The 18,415-nt window shown below is 50.5% G+C and overlaps 1 protein-coding gene, 1 long non-coding RNA gene and 1 other non-coding gene across 3 annotated transcripts in view; all 3 read right to left on the bottom strand.

The window, feature by feature from the left end:
- Nucleotides 1-18,415, bottom strand: part of MAP4K5 (mitogen-activated protein kinase kinase kinase kinase 5) — a 232,454-nt gene that overhangs the window by 18,636 nt on the left and 195,403 nt on the right. Inside the window, 2 exon segments of the mRNA XM_060261158.1 lie at nucleotides 365-542; nucleotides 3,264-3,367. Of these exon segments, the coding sequence (XP_060117141.1) occupies nucleotides 365-542; nucleotides 3,264-3,367 (282 nt within the window).
- On the bottom strand, nucleotides 13,430-17,051 carry LOC132588754 (uncharacterized). Its single transcript, XR_009556524.1, has 2 exons — nucleotides 16,976-17,051; nucleotides 13,430-13,491 (listed from the first exon to the last, which is right to left on the bottom strand). It is a non-coding gene; the product is annotated as an uncharacterized LOC132588754 (long non-coding RNA).
- Nucleotides 15,286-15,360, bottom strand: TRNAL-GAG (transfer RNA leucine (anticodon GAG)). The gene has a single exon. It is a non-coding gene; the product is annotated as a tRNA-Leu (tRNA).

Raw genomic sequence — 18,415 nt, 5'->3', positions numbered from 1 at the left:
ACCACAGCCAGTGGCAATGGCTTTGAATTCTTTCAACCGGGATGGCTAAAGTTTTGCTACAGTTCTCAGGTCCTCTATGGCAAACAGCAGCAGGGGGAGGACTAGCCTGGTGACATCACTTCCGACACACACTGGAAGTGATGTCAATCCCACTGCCAGCAACACGGGATGCTCTGGTATTGGGGCCAAAACTCTATGGTAAAATCCAATTTAACCACAGGGTTTTTGCCCAACTATCCGAGCATCCTGAATTGCCGGTGACATCACCTCCACCGCCTGCCAAAAGTGAACATAAGCAGGGACCATCAGGATGTTTGTCGCTTGAGACTGCAGAAGATGCTAGATATTGTGCCAGGCGCCTCACCTGCGCCGATTTCCGTAAACCACGAAGAAGCAGAATTCAAGTTGATCGTCTCAAACTGAACAACCTGGCTGGGGTCGGTCCCCTTGCTGATGGCGACGCACACCATCGGGTATTCCTGTTCCGGGATCACCAGCATTTCGAAGACGTTCAAGGGACTCGGCAAAGGAAAATCAAAGTGCTGGTGGGGAACGAAGAGAGAGGTCAGCTCAAAAAGCGTCGGCCCACCGTAAGATCCGGTCGCTTAAAAGACAGCCGTCCCATTCATTGCATCAATCGGTATCTTCTCCTTGTCTCCAGCAGCCCTTCAGCCTCTCCCCAACAGCTATGGGCACGTCTAGCACAACCCAACGCATCATCCGCGTTAAAACTGGTCTGACACTGTAATATCCCAGCACCTGATCACTCCAGCCGTCTTTGGATACAGCTGACATCTGAGGCCAAATAAGTAGCTATCGGAGACGGGGCTTTTTTGGCTGTGGCACCAGAACTCCCCAGGAAAACCTGTCTGTCTTCTTCTATCAGTGTCTTTCAACACAGAGGCCAATTTCTCTCTAGAGTTCCTTCATGCCCAGGCTTCTGTTTTCCCCCGGCGCAAGCGATCAATTTCCCACCAGTTGCTCCGTGGGTGCATTTAGATGCATGGCTCCCCGGGTCCATAGCCAGAAAATTTCAGGTGTGTGTGGAGCTGCTCTGGCGGCCCCTGATCTCCCCACCGCTCTGGCAGCCCCCGCCCCCTCTGCAGCACCTCCCCCTCCCTCCCTCCCATCCAGTGAAGTGCTGGCTCTCGGGACTCTTTCAAGGTCGCCTCTTCTCCCCAGCCGATCGGTGGGATAAGTGGCGCTGAGGCCGAGCCGCTAAAAAAATGCCAGCCACCTCCCCTCCCCATTTCTTCCCCAGATCGCCGCTTTCCCCACTGATCAGCTGATCGGTGGGGGCGGGGGGCAAGGAGGCAGCCTTGAAAGAGTCCGGAAACTGACCCTTCACCGGGTGGGTGGAAGGGAGAGGCGGCGCAGAAGGAAACAGGGGCCGCCAGAGCGGAGGGGAGATCGGGGGCCACCAGAGCAGTGGCCACTGAGAGAGCCGAGTCGCAAGGAGGGGCCATATAGGTGGAAGGGGTTTTTGGGGGGAGCGGCTGCCCCCCCCCCCCGCCAGCCCCCCATAGCTGTGGGCCTGCGGCTCTCTCTAGTTCTCCTCAAGGCTTTGTGACGCTGTCTTTTAAGGATTAAGAAACCGCCAGGGGAACTGGAGGGAGCCGCGTGTCAAAACGCGCCCGCAGAGCAACTAGTGGGAAATCAATCTTTTGCGCTGGGGGAAAGCGGAAGCCTGAGGATGAAGCAATGCTATTGAGAAATCAGGAAGAGAGTGATTTGCTGCCAGAGGATGTAGTGACAGCCACAAGAACAGGCAGCTTTCAAAGGGGAATTAGAGAGATTCATGGAGGATAAAGTCTATCAATGGCCGCTAGAAGTGGTGCCCGAGGGGAAGATCCACATTCAAAGGCAGTCAGTCTCTGGATCCCAAAGCCAGAAAGCAACATCAGGGGAAAGCCTCTCTGCCCTGTCGTTGGCCCTTCAGAGGAACTGGTTGGCCACTGCGTGAGATGGGATGCTGGACTAGATGGACCCTCACTGGTCTGATCCAGCAGGGCTCTTCTGATGTTCTTAGGAAGGCCTCGGCCTCTCTGTCCTATTGTTGGCCCTCCTGAGGAACTGGCTGGCCACTGTGTGAGACAGGATGCTGAACTAAATGGACCCTCACTGGTCTGATCCTGAAGGCTCTTCTGATGTTCGTAAGAAGGCCTCAGCCTCTCTGCCCTGTTTTTGGCCCTCTAGAGGAACTGGCTGGCCACTGTGTGAGATGGGATGCTGGACTGGATGGACCCTCACTGGTCTGATCCAGCTGGGCTCTTCTGATGTTCTTATGAAGGCCTCGGCCTCTCTGCCCTGTTGCTGGCCCTCCAGAGGAACTGGCTGGCCACTGTGTGAGACAGGAGGCTGGACTAGATGGACCCTCACTGGTCTGATCCAGCAGGGCTCTTCTGATGTTCTTATGAAGGCCTCAGCCTCTCTACCCTGTTGCTGGCCCTCCAGAGGAACTGGCTGGCCACTGTGGGAGACAGGAGGCTGGACTAGATGGACCTTCCCTGGTCTGACTCAGCAGGGCTCTTCTGAGGTTCTTATGAAGGCCTCGGCCTCTCTGCCCTTTTGTCTGCCATCCAGAGGAACTGGCTGGCCACTGTGTGAGACAGGAGGCTGGACTAGATGGACCCTCACTGGTCAGATCCTGCAGGGCTCTTCTCAGGTGAAGACTTTTTTTGTTCGTTTGGCATACCCCCTGTAATAGTTGTTAACCTTCCTCCTTGCTGCTTCTGGTATTGTTTGTTTATGCATTTTCATCAACCTATTTCATCATTTAAATGGTGTTTTTAATCGTTCAGATGCGTTAATCTATATGCACTACCCTGCTGGCTCCAACTGGCTGGAAAGGGTGACATAAAAAAGGTTTTAATTTGAAACAAACACTAAAAAATGTACAATTATACAGGAGCCTGCAGCACTGTCTAAAGGCCTTCCTGAAAAGAAAGGTCTGTGGCTGGCCACAAGCACAGCTTGTCTGATCTGGGGGAGAATTCTGCGACAAAGGGGCCACCACAGAAAAGGCCCTGCCCTCCACCTCTTTCTCTCTCTTTTTTCCCCCCAAAGACCAGGGGGTTAAACTAGGTCTCCCCTGATGATCGCAGGATGTGGAAGACGGGTGCTGCATCTCAGACTGAGTCCAAAAACAACTGGCCAACGGTGGCCAGGGAAAAGGAAGCAATTCACACTTGTTAACAGCGTCATCTTTGCTCCTCTGAAAGCAATGAAACAGCTGGGCAAAGGTGGAAGCGGGTGAAACTTACCTTTATCAACATGAATTTCTGCATCGGTTCATACCACTGGAGCAACACGATTCCTGACTGCAATGCTCCGCAGAGGTATTTATGGCCAGTGTAAGGATTTCTTACTAAAAAAAAAATAAGAAAAGAAAAACAACAGGATAAGCCTGAAATATTAGGGCTCATTGCGTTAAACTCACGAGCCGTTTGCATCCTCTCTCCAGGCTGATCAAACGGGACACGCAGTTCTGAGCCTGCCCCTCTGTCACCTTGCCCTCCTCCCTTCCGCTGTAGCCCCCTAACTCAGGGGTGGCCAAACTTGCATAACGTAAGAGCCACATAGAATAACTGCCAGATGTTTGGGAGCCGCAAGATAGGAATATCACAGGTTTGAGAACCGGGAGGGAGGGAGGGAGGGAGGAAGGAAGGAAGGAAGGAAGGAAGGAAGGAAGGAAGGAAGGAAGGAAGGAAGGAAGGAAGGAAGGAAGGAAGGAAGAGAGAGGAGGGAGGAAGGAGGGAGGGGAGGAAAATAGATGGGGAGAGGAAGGAGGGAAGAGAGGTGGAAAGAAAGCAACTTTAACTTTTTAATGTAATCTCCAGGCAGCTGGCTGTCTTGGTGAAGTGATCTGAAGAGAGAAATACCTTCTCCAAGCTGGCCAATGAGGCAGTGGGGTCTTAGAGAGCCACACAATATATGTGAAAGACCCACATGTGGCTCCTGAGCCGCAGTTTGGCTGCTCCTGCCCTAAATTCCTCCAGCCAGGGCTCCGAAACCCATAGATGGATATCTTTTTCTCTTATGAGGTAGGTTAGGCTTCCCTGATTCCTTAAGGGAAATCAACCCAGACTGTTCCCTGGAAGGTCAGATGCTGAAGCTGAAGTTCAAAGACTTTGGCCACCCAACGAGAAGGGAGCACTCAATGGAGAAGACTCTTGAGAGCCCCTTGGACTGCAAGAAGATCCAACCGGTCAGCCCTAAGGGAAATCAACCCAGACTGTTCCCTGGAAGGTCAGATGCTGAAGCTGAAGTTCAGAGACTTTGGCCACCCAACGAGAAGGGAGCACTCAATGGAGAAGACTCTTGAGAGCCCCTTGGACTGCAAGAAGATCCAACCGGTCAGCCCTAAGGGAAATCAACCCAGACTGTTCCCTGGAAGGTCAGATGCTGAAGCTGAAGCTCAAAGACTTTGGCCACCCAACGAGAAGGGAGCACTCAATGGAGAAGACTCTTGAGAGCCCCTTGGACTGCAAGAAGATCCAACCGGTCAGCCCTAAAGGAAATCAACCCAGACTGTTCCCTGGAAGGTCAGATGCTGAAGCTGAAGTTCAAAGACTTTGGCCACCCAACGAGAAGGGAGCACTCAATGGAGAAGACTCTTGAGAGCCCCTTGGACTGCAAGAAGATCCAACCGGTCAGCCCTAAGGGAAATCAACCCAGACTGTTCCCTGGAAGGTCAGATGCTGAAGCTGAAGCTCAAAGACTTTGGCCACCCAACGAGAAGGGAGCACTCAATGGAGAAGACTCTTGAGAGCCCCTTGGACTGCAAGAAGATCCAACCAGTCAGCCCTAAGGGAAATCAACCCAGACTATTCCCTGGAAGGTCAGATGCTGAAGCTGAAGCTCAAAGACTTTGGCCACCAAATGAGAAGGGAGCACTCCATGGAGAAGACTCTTGAGAGTCCCTTGGACTGCAAGAAGATCCAACCAGTCAGCCCTAAGGGAAATCAAACCAGAATGCTCCCTGGAAGGTCAGATGCTGAAACTAAAGCTCAAATACTTTGGCCACAAGTCTCCCCCATCCTATAACCACTCATTGGATTTTTTCCTACCCAGAGGGGTCCTATCAAGCCCACGAGCAAATCAAAAGAAGGTCTGCAACTTACATATGCACACTTGAACAACACCTGAACAGCATACTTAAGAGTGCTACAGCACAGACGTTGTATCCAGTTATTGATGCAGTTGATTCAGAACAAGTGGGGTCAGTTATCAGAGGCTTAAATAAACAATATTGCAAGAGTGCTAATGTTTTCAGCATGTTTTATTTTAAGATTTTTAAAAATATATTTAATTGTGTTTGTCTGTGTTTGCCACCCGGCATTACATTTTATGACACACCCGGCCCGGCCCAACAAGGTCTCATTTATGTCATATCCGGCCCTCATAACAGATGAGTTTGACATCCCCGTCCTATATCTTCTCCCCCCCCCACAACAGACACCCTGTGAGGTGGGTGGGGCTGAGAGGGCTCTCACAGCAGCTGCCCTTTCAAGGACAACCTCTGCCAGAGCTACGGCTGACCCAAGGCCATCCCAGCAGGTGCAAGTGGAGGAGTGGGGAATCAAACCCGGATCTCTCAGATAAGAATCCACGCACTTAGCCACTACACCAAAACCACCTCTGAACATCTCTCGCCTTGCAAACCCAATGAGGGGGTCACCGTAAGTTGCCTGTGATTTGACGGCACTTTCCACAGGTTAGGTCGAGAGTACGCAATTGGTCCAAGGTCCGGTGTTTTATGACACTGGGGTGATTTGAACCCAGGTTTCTCAGATCCCAGTCCGACATTCTAACCACAACACCACCCTGCCTCTCAAGGGGCTGATGGGGTTCGCGCTTGTAGTCAAAGTGCTTTTCCCGTCACTGGCGAAAGGAACTGCATTTTCTTCCCAGAGGACATTTAGCGTGGGATTAAAACAACAGGCGAGCTCCCAACACAAAACAAAGTGAAACTGCCAAAATGCTGGGGAAGTCCTGCAACGCTGAAGACATAGATTTCATTTGTTGATTTATATTCCACTTTTTTCCCCAAAGCAGCTTACCGTATCATTGTCCCCACTCTATTTTATTCTGACAGTGACTTTGTAAGGTCACGGAAGGAAGTTCAAGCCCAATGGCACTTTTGAGACCACAGGAGGTGGTGGTGGCTACAAGCATAGCCAGCTTGGATTGGAAAAACATCTGGAGCAGAGGTCCACCAGTGGCTATTAGCCACAGCGTATTGTTGGAGCTCTGTCTGGGACAGTGATGCTCTGTCTTCTTGGTGCTTGGGAGCGGCAACAGTGTGAGGGCTTCTAGTGTCCTGGCCCCACTAACAGAACTCCTGATGGCACCTGGGTTTTTCTGGCCACTGTGTGACACAGAGTGTTGGAGTGGATGGGCCACTGGCCTGATCCAACATGGCTTCTCTTATGCTCTTCTGTGACACAGGGTGTTGGACTGGATGGGCCATTGGCCTGATCCAACATGGCTTCTCTTATGTTTTTATGTGACACAGAGTGTTGGACTGGATGGGCCATTGGCCTGATCCAACATGGCTTCTCTTATGTGACACAGAGTGTTGGGACTGGATGGGCTATTGGCCTGATCCAACATGGCTTCTCTTATGTGACACAGAGTGTTGGAGTGGATGGGCCATTGGCCTGATCCAACATGGCTTCTCTTATGTGACACAGAGTGTTGGACTGGAGGGGCCATTGGCCTGATCCAACATGGCTTCTCTTATGTTCTTATGTGACACAGTGTTGGGACTGGATGGGCCATTGGCCTGATACAACAGGACTTCCCTTATGTTCTTATGTGACACAGAGTGTTGGACTGGAGGGGCCATTGGCCTGATCCAACAGGGCTTCTCTTATGTTCTTATGTGACACAGAGTGTTGGACTGGATGGGCCATTGGCCTGATCCAACATGGCTTCTCCTATGTTCTTATGTGATACAGAGTGTTGGACTGGATGGGCCATTGGCCTGATCCAACAGGGCTTCTCTTATGTTCTTATGTGACACAGAGTGTTGGACTGGATGGGCCATTGGCCTGATCCAACATGGCTTCTCCTATGTTCTTATGTGACACAGAGTGTTGGACTGGATGGGCCATTGGCCTGATCTAACAGGGCTTCTCTTATGTTCTTCTGTGACACAGTGTTGGGACTGGATGGGCCGTTGGCCTGATCCAACAGGGCTTCTCTTACGTTCTTGTGACCTACAAAGTTCAATTCTGGGTACAAACTTTGTGTACACGTGGACATCTTCAGCTATTCGTAACTCACTGCATGAAAAAGCTATACCCAGAATTAAACTTGCGGGTCTCAAAGGTGCCATTGGACTCAACCTTTGTTCTGTCGCTGCAGACCAAGACGGCTGCCCGCCTGGATTTATCCTGTAAGGTAAGTTAGGCTGAGAGCAACTGGCCTACGGCCCCCCAGAGAACTTCCAAGGCAGAGGTGGGATTTGAACCCAGGTCCACCACTTTAGCCACTATAGGATGCTGGCTCTTTTGAGTGCTAGCAACAAGAGAAGTATCATGAGAGTCATAAAAACAAGCAGGGCATCTTTGTGGCAGGAACTCTTTGTGGAGAGCCGGTTTGGTGTAGTGGTTAAGTGTGCGGACTCATATCTGGGAGAACCGGGTTTGATTCCCCACTCCTCCACTTGCACCTGCTGGAATGGCCTTGGGTCAGCCATAGCTCTGGCAGAGGTTGTCCTTGAAAAGGCAGCTGCTGGGAGAGCCCTCTCCAGCCCCACCCACCTCACAGGGTGTTTGTTGTGGGGGAGGAAGGTAAAGGAGATTGTGAGCCGCTCTGAGACTCTTCGGAGTGGAGGGCGGGATATAAATCCAATATCTTCTTCTTCTTCTTTGCATATTACACCACACACTCCTGATCAGTGTTCCCTCTAAGCTGAGTTAGCGTGAGCTGGCTCACAGATTTTTTACCCTCCAGCTCACACATTTTTGTCTTAGCTCAGGAAGGACAACCCCAGAGCACACTAATTGATGCAGGAGCTCACAACTTTGATGCCAGTAGCTCACAAAAGTAGAATTTTTGCTCACAAGACTCTGCAGCTAAGCGCGAACACGGCTCCCGATGCAGCCAATCCTCCAAGAGCTTACAGGGCTCTTAGTACAAGGCTTACTGTGAGCTCCAAGAGGATTGGCTACATCACGGGGTGTGTGGCCTAATATGCAAAGGAGTTCCTGCTACAAAAAAAAGCGCCCTAAAGACAAAAAGCTGCCAATACCAATACTGCATTCAGCAAGCGTTCAAGGAACAAGCAGGCTGTTATCTCATTTTGACAGAGAACTTCTCCAAAAACACAAACCAGTGACCGCTTGCAAGCTGAAACTGTTCCTTCAAAGGCCATGCCAGAGCGGCAGCTGAGCCCAGACGAAGGTGCAAAAGAACTGCCCCCTCTGTAAGATCCCCTGGCAGTCCTGGGGCACGTTCAGGGCTTCCATCTCCTCCAGACGCCGAGGAGGAATCCACAGGTGTGCTGTCGGCGGCTGCGTCCTCTCCTCCTCAGAGGCTTCAGGCCCCCAGGGATATTAGTTCGCCTGCTCATTGAAAACACTCAGCTGTTTCTAGGAGATGCTCATTCAGGAGACTGGATCTCCAGAGATTCTTGGGTGCAGCTGCACTTTTGCTTTCAAGGAGCGATTTCTAGATGTTTTTGAGAAAGCTCTTTCTTGAAAGAAGAGGTTGCTGCACTGTCCACGACGTATGCTGCAAAGATGCGTCGCTGGGCGACCAAGATAGAGTGAATTCATGCCGGAGTATTCTCTAGTACTGGGTGCAAGTGTGTCATGAAGTCATTGCTGACCTATGGTGACCCCAGCAAGGGGCTCTCAAGGCAAGGGAGAAGCAGAGGTGGCTGGCCATGGCCTTCCTCTGCAGAGTCTTCCCTGGTGGTCTCCCAACCAAGACTTATGGTGTTCCCAGCAAGGGGCTTTCAAGGCAAGGGAGAAACAGAGGTGGCTGGCCATGGCCTTCCTCTGCAGAGTCTTTCCTGGTGGTCTCCCAACCAAGACTTATGGTGTTCCCAGCAAGGGGCTTTCAAGGCAAGGGAGAAACAGAGGTGGCTGGCCATGGCCTTCCTCTGCAGAGTCTTCCCTGGTGGTCTCCCAACCAAGACTTATGGTGTTCCCAGCAAGGGGCTTTCAAGGCAAGGGAGAAGCAAAGGTGGTTGGCCATGGCCTTCTTCTGAAGAGTCTTCCTTCATGGTCTCCCAACCAAGACTTATGGTGTTCCCAGCAAGGGGCTTTCAAGGCAAGGGAGAAGCAGAGGTGGTTGGCCATGGCCTTCCTCTGCAGAGTCTTCCCTGGTGGTCTCCCAACCAAGACTTATGGTGTTCCCAGCAAGGGGCTTTCAAGGCAAGGGAGAAGCAAAGGTGGTTGGCCATGGCCTTCTTCTGAAGAGTCTTCCTTCATGGTCTCCCAACCAAGACTTATGGTGTTCCCAGCAAGGGGCTTTCAAGGCAAGGGAGAAGCAGAGGTGGTTGGCCATGGCCTTCCTCTGCAGAGTCTTCCCTGGTGGTCTCCCAACCAAGACTTATGGTGACCCCAGCAAGGGGCTTTCAAGGCAAGAGAGAAACAGGGGTGGTTGGCCATGGCCTTCCTCTGCAGAGTCTTCCTTGGTGGTCTCCCTTCCAAGAACCAACCCTGCTTAGCTTCCAACTTATGGTGACCCCAGCAAGGGGCTTTCAAGGCAAGGGAGAAACAGAGGTGGCTGGCCATGGCCTCTCTCTGCAGAGCCTTCTTTGGTGGTCTCCCTTCCAAGTACTGACTGAGCTTAGCTTCTGAGGCTGGGCTATGCTGCCTTCCCTCCCACTGATAACTACACATGGGTGTGAAAGTTGGACAATGAAAAAAGCCGACAGGAAGAAAGTTGATAGATTTGAAATGTGGTGTTGGAGGAGAGTTTTACGGATACCGTGGACCCTCCTAAAAGACAAATGCGGGGGTTCTGGACCAAATCAAGCCTGAACCTCTCTCTAGAAGCCCAAATGACCAAACTGATGTTCTTGTACTTTGGTCACATGAAAAGACAATCGTGCTAGAAGTGGAAGGCAGCAGGGAAAGAGGAAGATGGATGGACTCAGTCAAGGAAGCCACGCAGGCCTGTAGCTACCACTTGTATGGCCCCTTCTTTCCCCACCGCTCTCCCCACACTCTTGCTTCCACTGTTTTTGCCTCTCCCCCTCCCCCTGCCACCCGTTTTTGCCTCCCCCGCTCCTCGTACCACTCGTTTTTGCCTCCCCCGCTCCCCCTGCCACCCATTTTTGCCTCCCCCGCTCCTCCTGCCACCCGTTTTTTGCCTCCCCCGCTCCTCGTACCACTCATTTTTGCCTCCCCCGCTCCTCCTGCCACCCATTTTTGCCTCCCCCGCTCCTCGTACCACTCGTTTTTGCCTCCCCCGCTCCTCGTACCACTCGTTTTTGCCTCCCCCGCTCCCCCTGCCACCCGTTTTTGCCTCCCCCGCTCCTCCTGCCACCCGTTTTTGCCTCCCCCGCTCCTCCTGACCCGTTTTTGCCTCCCCCGCTCCTCCTGTCACCCGTTTATGCCTATCCCGCTCCCCCTCCCACCCGTTTTTGCCTCCTCCGCTCCTCCTGCCACCCGTTTTTGCCTCTCCCCCTGCCACCCATTCTTGCCTCCCCTGATCGTTCTCACCACCCCCGCTCTTCCCATTGCCCATTTTCGTTGCCGCCACCCCCGCACCCTGTTTTCACCTCCCCTGCTCTCGCCGTCCCGTTTTTGCTGCCGCCCACTCTCCCCATTGGTCTCGCTGCCCTTGCTGCAGCCGCCTCTGCTTTTAAATTTATTTTTAAAGCGTGTGACGTCATTTTGGGACCTAGGGGCCCCCCACCTAATATTTTATTCCCTGCCCCCCCCCCCACCTAAAATTTTCTGGCTACGGGTCTGCCACACCCACACGTGTAAGTTGCACTTTGGCTATGCACGGCAGAGAAGCATCTCTATTCTTCTGACCAACGTTCCCTCTAAGCTGTGGAGTCTTGTGAGCAAGAATTCTACTTTGTGAGCTACCGGCGTTAAAGTTGTGAGATCCTGCATCGATTAGTTTGCTCCGGGGCCGTTTTTCCTGAGCCGAGACAAAGATGTGTGAGCCGGAGGCTAAAAAATTGCGAGCTGGCTCACGCCAACTCAGCTTAGAAGGAACACTGCTTATGACTCATCTTCATTTGATTTTCTACTGCTAGTAACGCAAGGAAATCCTCCCTGACGGCTCCACTTTTGCACAGTGTGGTGGTGGTGGGGAGCAAAATTTCATGCCTGCATCTTAGGAAGACACTCCAGTGGGCTCTTAGCTTGTGAGATGGCAGCTGGAAGCAGCATGGAGGTTGGGTTCACAAAAGCAGGGAGACTTCCCAGCAGAACGTTCCGAAGCGCAGAGGAAAGGCAGCGCAAGTTCTAAGACTCACCTATGCAACATTTATGGCACCCTTTTGTATCTGGGATCTTCGTGGTTAAGGCAAACTTCCTGGAAAGAGAGAATCAGCTGTTAGCGACAGAACTGAGGCCTGGAGCAGAAGTCCTGATCAGAAGGAGGGCAGCTTCTGCGTCACTTTTAATTAGACTCCCAGGACGGAAACAGTTAGATTGGAGACCAGTGGCACCTTAGAGACCAACAACCGTTTCAGCGTAGACACTTTCAAGAGTCAAAGTTTCCTTTAGAATCATAAAGTTGGAAGGGACCTCCAGGGTCATCTAGTCCAACCCCCTTCAAATACCCACAAATACCTACCCCAAATTCACAGAATCTTCATTGCTGTCAGATGGGCACCTAGCCTCTGTTTCAAAATATCCAAGGAAGAACCTACCACCTCCCAAGGAGGAAGCTTGTTCCACTGAGGAACCGCTCTTAGAATCATAGAATCCTAGGGCTGGAAGGGACCCCCAGGGTCATCTAGTGCAACCCCCTGCACAATGCAGGAAACTGACCAGCCCCTCCCCCTAAATTCACAGGATCCACACTGCTGTCAGATGGCCATCTAGCCTCTGTTGAAAAACCTCCAAGGAAGGAGAGCCCACCACCTCCCGAGGAAGGCTGTTCCACTGAGGAACCGCTCTAACTCATAGAATCATAGACTTGGAAGGGACCTCCAAGGTCATTTAGTCCAACCCCCTGCACAATGCAGGAAACTCACAAACACCTCCCCCTGAATCCACAGGATCTTCATTGCTGTCAGATGGCCATCTAGCCTCTGCTTAAAAACCTCCAAGGAAGGAGAGCCCACCACCTCCCAAGGAAGCCTCTTCCACTGAGGAACCGCTCTAACGGTCAGGAAGTCCTTTCTAATGTTGAGCCGGAAACTCTTTTGATTTAATTTCAACCCATTGATTCTGGTCCTACCTTCCGGGGCCACAGAAAACAATTCCACCCCATCCTCTATATGGCAGCCCTTCAAGTACTTGAAGATGGTGATCCTATCACCTCTCAGCCGCCTCCTCTCCACGCTACACATGCCCATCTCCTTCAACCTTTCTTCACAGGACTTGGTCTCCAGATCTCTCACCATCTTCATCGCCCTCCTCTGGACCCATTCCAGCTCGGGAGGACCGGGTTTGATTCCCCACTCCTCCACTTGCGGCTGTTGGAATGGCCTTGGGTCAGACATAGCTCTCACAGAGCTAGCCTTGAAAGGGCCGCTTCCGGGAGAGCTCTCTCAGCCCCACCCACCTCACAGGGTGTCTGTTGTGGGGGGAGGTAGATAAAGGAGATTGTGAGACGCTCTGAGACTTTGGTTACATGATAAGACAAGAGCCGCTGGAAAAGACAATCGTGCTAGGAGGGAAAGAGGAAGACCCAACAGGAGATGGATGGACTCAGCCAAGGAAGCCACACACGCCTGTAGTGGAGGGTGGAATATAAATCCGGTGTCGTACTCATCCTTTTAAAGGTGCCATTGGACTCAAACTTTGTCTCCTTCAGAAAACACGGCTGCCCACCCAACTCTATCTTTTCTCCACCGTTGGGTCCCAACAGCGAAACTGGCTGAGTTTACCTGGGTAATATCCTATCCGGGAAGCGATGAGTCTGAATGTGAGCCGCGAGTCCGGTTTTTTTGGCTTGTTCAAACAAAGCAATTAGGTTGTGGGAGTACAGCTGGAATGTTTTCCCTGCAACAAAGAGATGAAACGGGACCTGTCTCAAAGTCTCACAAAAGGCAACAACGACGTGTCAAACTCAAAAAAGGGAAGGGGGGGGAGGAAAGTAAGAAAGAGTGGAAAAGATTACCTTCTAAAAAGACAGTCCCCGAATATCCAGAGAAGTCCAAGCAGAGAGCAAAAGACAAAACAGAATCACTGGTGACTTTCATGGCATAACCATGAACTCGACATTACCTCGAAGGGCACCCGCTGTGTTGCGGCTGGTTTCTGAGCCGGTCCACCTACCTGAGAGCGACATCAATGTATTGTTGATCACATACAACCACGTACACCTCCGCGGAAACAGCTGGAGAGAGAAACAAGGGGGAGCAAAACAAATAGGGGTCAGTGTCCCAAGAGCTGTATGAATTTCACGACACGTGTGTACTATGCAAGTATGGAATGGAGAACTGTGAACATTTCAGCTGTCAATGCCTTGGGCAAAGCAAGATGCTAGCCCTTATGGCTATCAAAAACAACATGGTGTCAATTCTCACTGGAAGGTTTTAATTCTCAACACCTCTGTCCTAATGACATAAGAACAGAAGAGAAGCCATGTTGGATCAGGCCAGTGGCCCATCCAGTCCAACACTCTGTGTCACATAAGAACATAAGAGAAGCCCTGTTGGATCAGGCCAATGGCCCATCCAGTCCAATTCTCTGTGTCACATAAGAACAAAAGAGAAGCCATGTTGGATCAGGCCAGTGGCCTATCCAGTCCAACACTCTGTGTCACATAAGAACATAAGAGAAGCCATGTTGGATCAGGCCAATGGCCCATCCAGTCCAACACTCTGTGTCACATAAGAACAAAAGAGAAGCCATGTTGGATCAGGCCAAGGGCCCATCCAGTCCAACACTCTGTGTCACATAAGAACATAAGAGAAGCCATGTTGGATCAGGCCAATGGCCCATCCAGTCCAACACTCTGTGTCACATAAGAACAAAAGAGAAGCCATGTTGGATCAGGCCAATGGCCCCTCCAGTCCAATTCTCTGTGTCACATAAGAACATAAGAGGAGCCATGTTGGATCAGGCCAAGGGCCCATCCAGTCCAACACTCTGTGTCACATAAGAACATAAGAGGAGCCATGTTGGATCAGGCCAAGGGCCCATCCAGTCTAACACTCTGTGTCACATAAGAACATAAGAGAAGCCCTGTTGGATCAGGCCAGTGGCCCATCCAGTCCAACACTCTGTGTCACATAAGAACAAAAGAGAAGCATGTTGGATCAGGCCAATGACCCATCCAGTTCGACACTCTGTGTCATACAGTGGTCAAAAAACCCCAAGTGCCATCAGGAGGCCCACCAGTGGGGCTAGAAGCCCTCCAACTGTGCCCCGCCACAAGCACCAAGAATACAGAGCATCACTGCCCCAGACAGAGAGTTCCAACAATACGCTATGGTTAAGAGCCACTGATGGACCTCTTCTCCATATGCTTATCCAATCCCCTCTTGAAGCTGGCTACGCTTGTAGCCGCCACCACCTCCTGTGGCAGTGAATTCCACGTGTTAAGCACCTTTGGGTGAAGAAAGACTTCCTTTTATCCATTCTAGCCTGACTGCTCAGCAATTTCACTTAATTTTAAGCTTTATAAGTTAAGCTGACACTTAAGTTAAGCTTTATAGGAGCTCTACTCTCCAGCTCTTGTGATGGGGGAGGAGGAAGGAAACCGAGGATTTCAGGACACTTCGTGGCTGCTTCACCTGGACAAAGTGCAAGAGAACATAAAAGAAGCCATGTTGGATCAGGCCACTTTGTATCACACAGTGGGCAAAAAACCCAGGGGCCATCAGGAAGTCCATCAGTGGGGCCAGGATACTAGAAGACACTATGCCCCCCCCCAAGCACCAAGAATGCAGAGCATCACTTGCCCCAGACAGAGAGTCCCAACGATAAGGTGTGGCTAATATCCACTGATGGACCTCTGCTCCATACGCTTATCCAATCCCTTCTTGAAGCTGGCTATGAACATATGAAGCTGCCTTCTACTGAATCAGACCCTCTTTGTTCCATCAAAGTCAGTATTGTCTACTCTCCAGGGTCTCAAGCTGAGGGGTTTTTTTTTCCATACCTATTTGCCTGGACCCTTTTTTAGTGGAGATGCCAGGGATTGAACCTGGGACCTTCTGCTTCTCAAGCAGATGCTCTGCCACTGAGCCACCATCCCTCCCCCTAAGGTGCTTGTAGCCGCCACCTCCTGTGGCAATGAATTCCACACGTTAATCACCTTTTGGGCGAAGAAGTACTTCCTTTTATCCATTCTAACCCAGCTGTTCACAATTTAATTGAATGCCTATGAGTTCTCGTACTGTGAGAAAGGGAGAAAAGGACTTCTTCCTCTACCTTTTCTATAGGTAGTTTTCAACTTAGGCTGAGGATGGGTTTAGCAGACTCTCTATCCGACAGGGGCACAGAGGGATGGAAGACAGAGAAGATATTTTTAGATATTCAGGTCCAGGGGCCATTTTGTTAAAAAAAAAAATGAGCCAGAGCTCATGAGCACAACTCATTTGCATAAGCAACACCCCCTGACATCAAAAGGTATACTAAATTATATCAGCTCAGTATCTACCTGAAATACTTCTTGCATTATAATTGTCATAAGAAAACCTTACTGCCATCATACTTTTAAAATTATTTTCTCCTATGTGGTCACAGTGGCAGGACGAAGATTTGATTTTTAATTTAATTTGCGATTTATACCCCGCCCTATCCTGCAAGGCGGGCTCAGGGCAGCTTACAACATTAAAACATTGCAATAACAATAAATAAAACATATCCAATTAAATGCAACAAATTTATCTCATAATACATAAATAGAGGTTTCCATCTGCCTGTCTTATAGGTTTTATTTCCCCATTTTTTGTGGGGGGAAATTTTAGACAATTTGTCAAATCTTAAAGAGTTCAGCAAAATTCTCACAGGGGGTTTGAACTATGGAGCCCATAGAAATATTAAGAAATATTAGAGCCCCGTGGCACAGAGTGTTAAAGCTGCAGTCCTGCAGTCCTAAGCTCTGCTCACGACCTGAGTTCGATCCCCGGTGGAAGCTGGGTTTTCAGGTAGCCGGCTTGAGGTTGACTCAGCCTTCCATCCTTCCGAGGTCGGTCAAATGAGGACCCAGCTTGCTGGGGGGGAAAGTGTAGATGACTGGGGAAGGCAAGGGCAAACCACCCCGTAAAAAGTCTGCCATGAAAGCAACGTCATCCCAGAGTCAGAAACGACTGGTGCTTGCACACGGGACCTTTCCGTTCCTTTTCCATCAGATAAAGAGCCCCATGGCTGTGTTAAAGCTGCAGTCCTAAGCTCTGCTCACGACCTGAGTTCGATCCCTGGCGGAAGCTGAGTTTTCAAGTAGCTGGCTCGAGGTTGACTCAGCCTTCCATCCTTCCGAGGTCGGCAAAATGAGTCCCCAACTTGCTGGGGGAAAGTGTAGAGGACTGGGGAAGGCAATGGGCAAACCACCCCGTAAAAAGTCTGCCGTGAAAACGTTGTGAAAGCAACATCACCCCAGAGTCAGAAACGACTGGTGCTTGCACAGGGGACCTTTCCTTTCTTTTTCCTTAAGAAAGAAAGAGCATAATAAAATTTAGAGGTTCCGGAGCTCCCCTCCTGTGAGCTCCTGCCCAAAACGAGGCCTATTCAGGTCCGAGCACCATCTGTATTGCAGAATAGGGATGCTCCTACGGATCTTGTTCCAATCCTTCCTTGAAGCACCTGGTCACCTGGGGGAACTCCTGCGTGTTCCTAACCCCACCTGTGGTGCATTCAACAAGCTCCCCTACCTGTTCCATGGTGGCTTCGTGAAGCTCGTTTAGGTTCAGCGTATAGATGCCCTCTTCGGTTCCAAAGATAATGTATTGATCTGTAATACGGGGGGAAGAAAGAGCTGCTGATATAGCCCAGGGCTCCCAAGTCTTTTGGAGCAGGTGAACACCTTTGGCCAGCAAGGCAGGCACAATCAAATTGGCTGAAAGCTGTTCTTAGCAAATTACATCTTCTCGGTTTCCTCTCTGAAACCATTCTGGCTCTGAATTGGAACCAGGCTGAGGAAAATGCGAAGGAAGAATTAAGGACACTGAGAGACACTGATCTTGCCAGATACCCAGCCTTTAGATCACCAGAGCAGGCTAGATATCCGGTTGGATACTCAAACTATCTCCATCACCTAGATGTCCATAAATTCAGAAAAGCTTTTACTCAGGCCAGATGTTCAGCGCTTCTCCCAGCAGTTCTCAAGGGCACGTAAAGGGGGATCCCCTTTGCGCAAAGGTTTTGCCACTGTGGCTTAGGGGAAGTAGAATCCGCTACGGGCATAATTCTTAGGTGTTCCTGGTGTAAAAAGGCCCGTGCGAAATATACAGAGCCCATATTAAAGGCAAATTCTGGGCTTCTTGAATCAGAATGTCTTAATCTCATGCTTTCGGATGAAAACCAGCTCATTTCCAAAGCTGCTGCCAAGTTCTGTGCTGCCTGCTGTAGCATTAGAAAGACTCGTTTTACTGCTTCTCAGTTTTAAGCTGCCAATTACCTACCGAGTCCAGTACAAAGTGTTGGTTATCACCTTTAAAGCCCTATATGGCCGAGGACCAGCCTACCTAAGGGACCGTCTCTCCCCATATGAACCCCAGAGGGCACTGAGGTCAGTGGGTAAAAACAAAATGACCATCCCTGGACCGAGAGAGGTCAAACTCCAAAACACCAGAGCACGGGCCTTTTCAGTTGCGGCACCTGCACTGTGGAACCAGCTTCTGGAGGAGGTGCGGGCCCTGCGGAACCTCGACCAGTTCCGCAGGGCCTGCAAGACCGCCCTTTTTAGACAAGCCTATAATGACATCGACTGCTGAGTTGCCTGGTACAAAGAACCGCCATCTATAATATTATCTAAACGGGCAGAACCAGCGCCAGAACAGTCTTATTGCTGCCAGATATATATATATATAGTGTAACTTAAATTATGTATTTTAATTTAACTAACTGGTTTTTATATGTTTAATTTTAATTGTTAAATCCAAAGTTTTATTATTTATGTTAACGTATGAGCTGTTGTTAGCCGCCCCGAGCCGCCTAGGCGGGGAGGGCGGGATAGAAATAATAATTATATTATTATTATTATTATTATACTGAACATGCTAAGAGAATTGTCTATCCCAGGGGTGGCCAGACTGTGGCTCGGGAGCCACATGTGGGTCTTTCACGCATATGCGTGCCTCTTGAGCCCCTCC

Source organism: Heteronotia binoei, chromosome 21 (assembly GCF_032191835.1).
Source record: "Heteronotia binoei isolate CCM8104 ecotype False Entrance Well chromosome 21, APGP_CSIRO_Hbin_v1, whole genome shotgun sequence".
Taxonomy (NCBI): Eukaryota; Metazoa; Chordata; class Lepidosauria; order Squamata; family Gekkonidae; genus Heteronotia; species Heteronotia binoei.
This window is presented reverse-complemented; position numbering and strand designations above follow the sequence as displayed.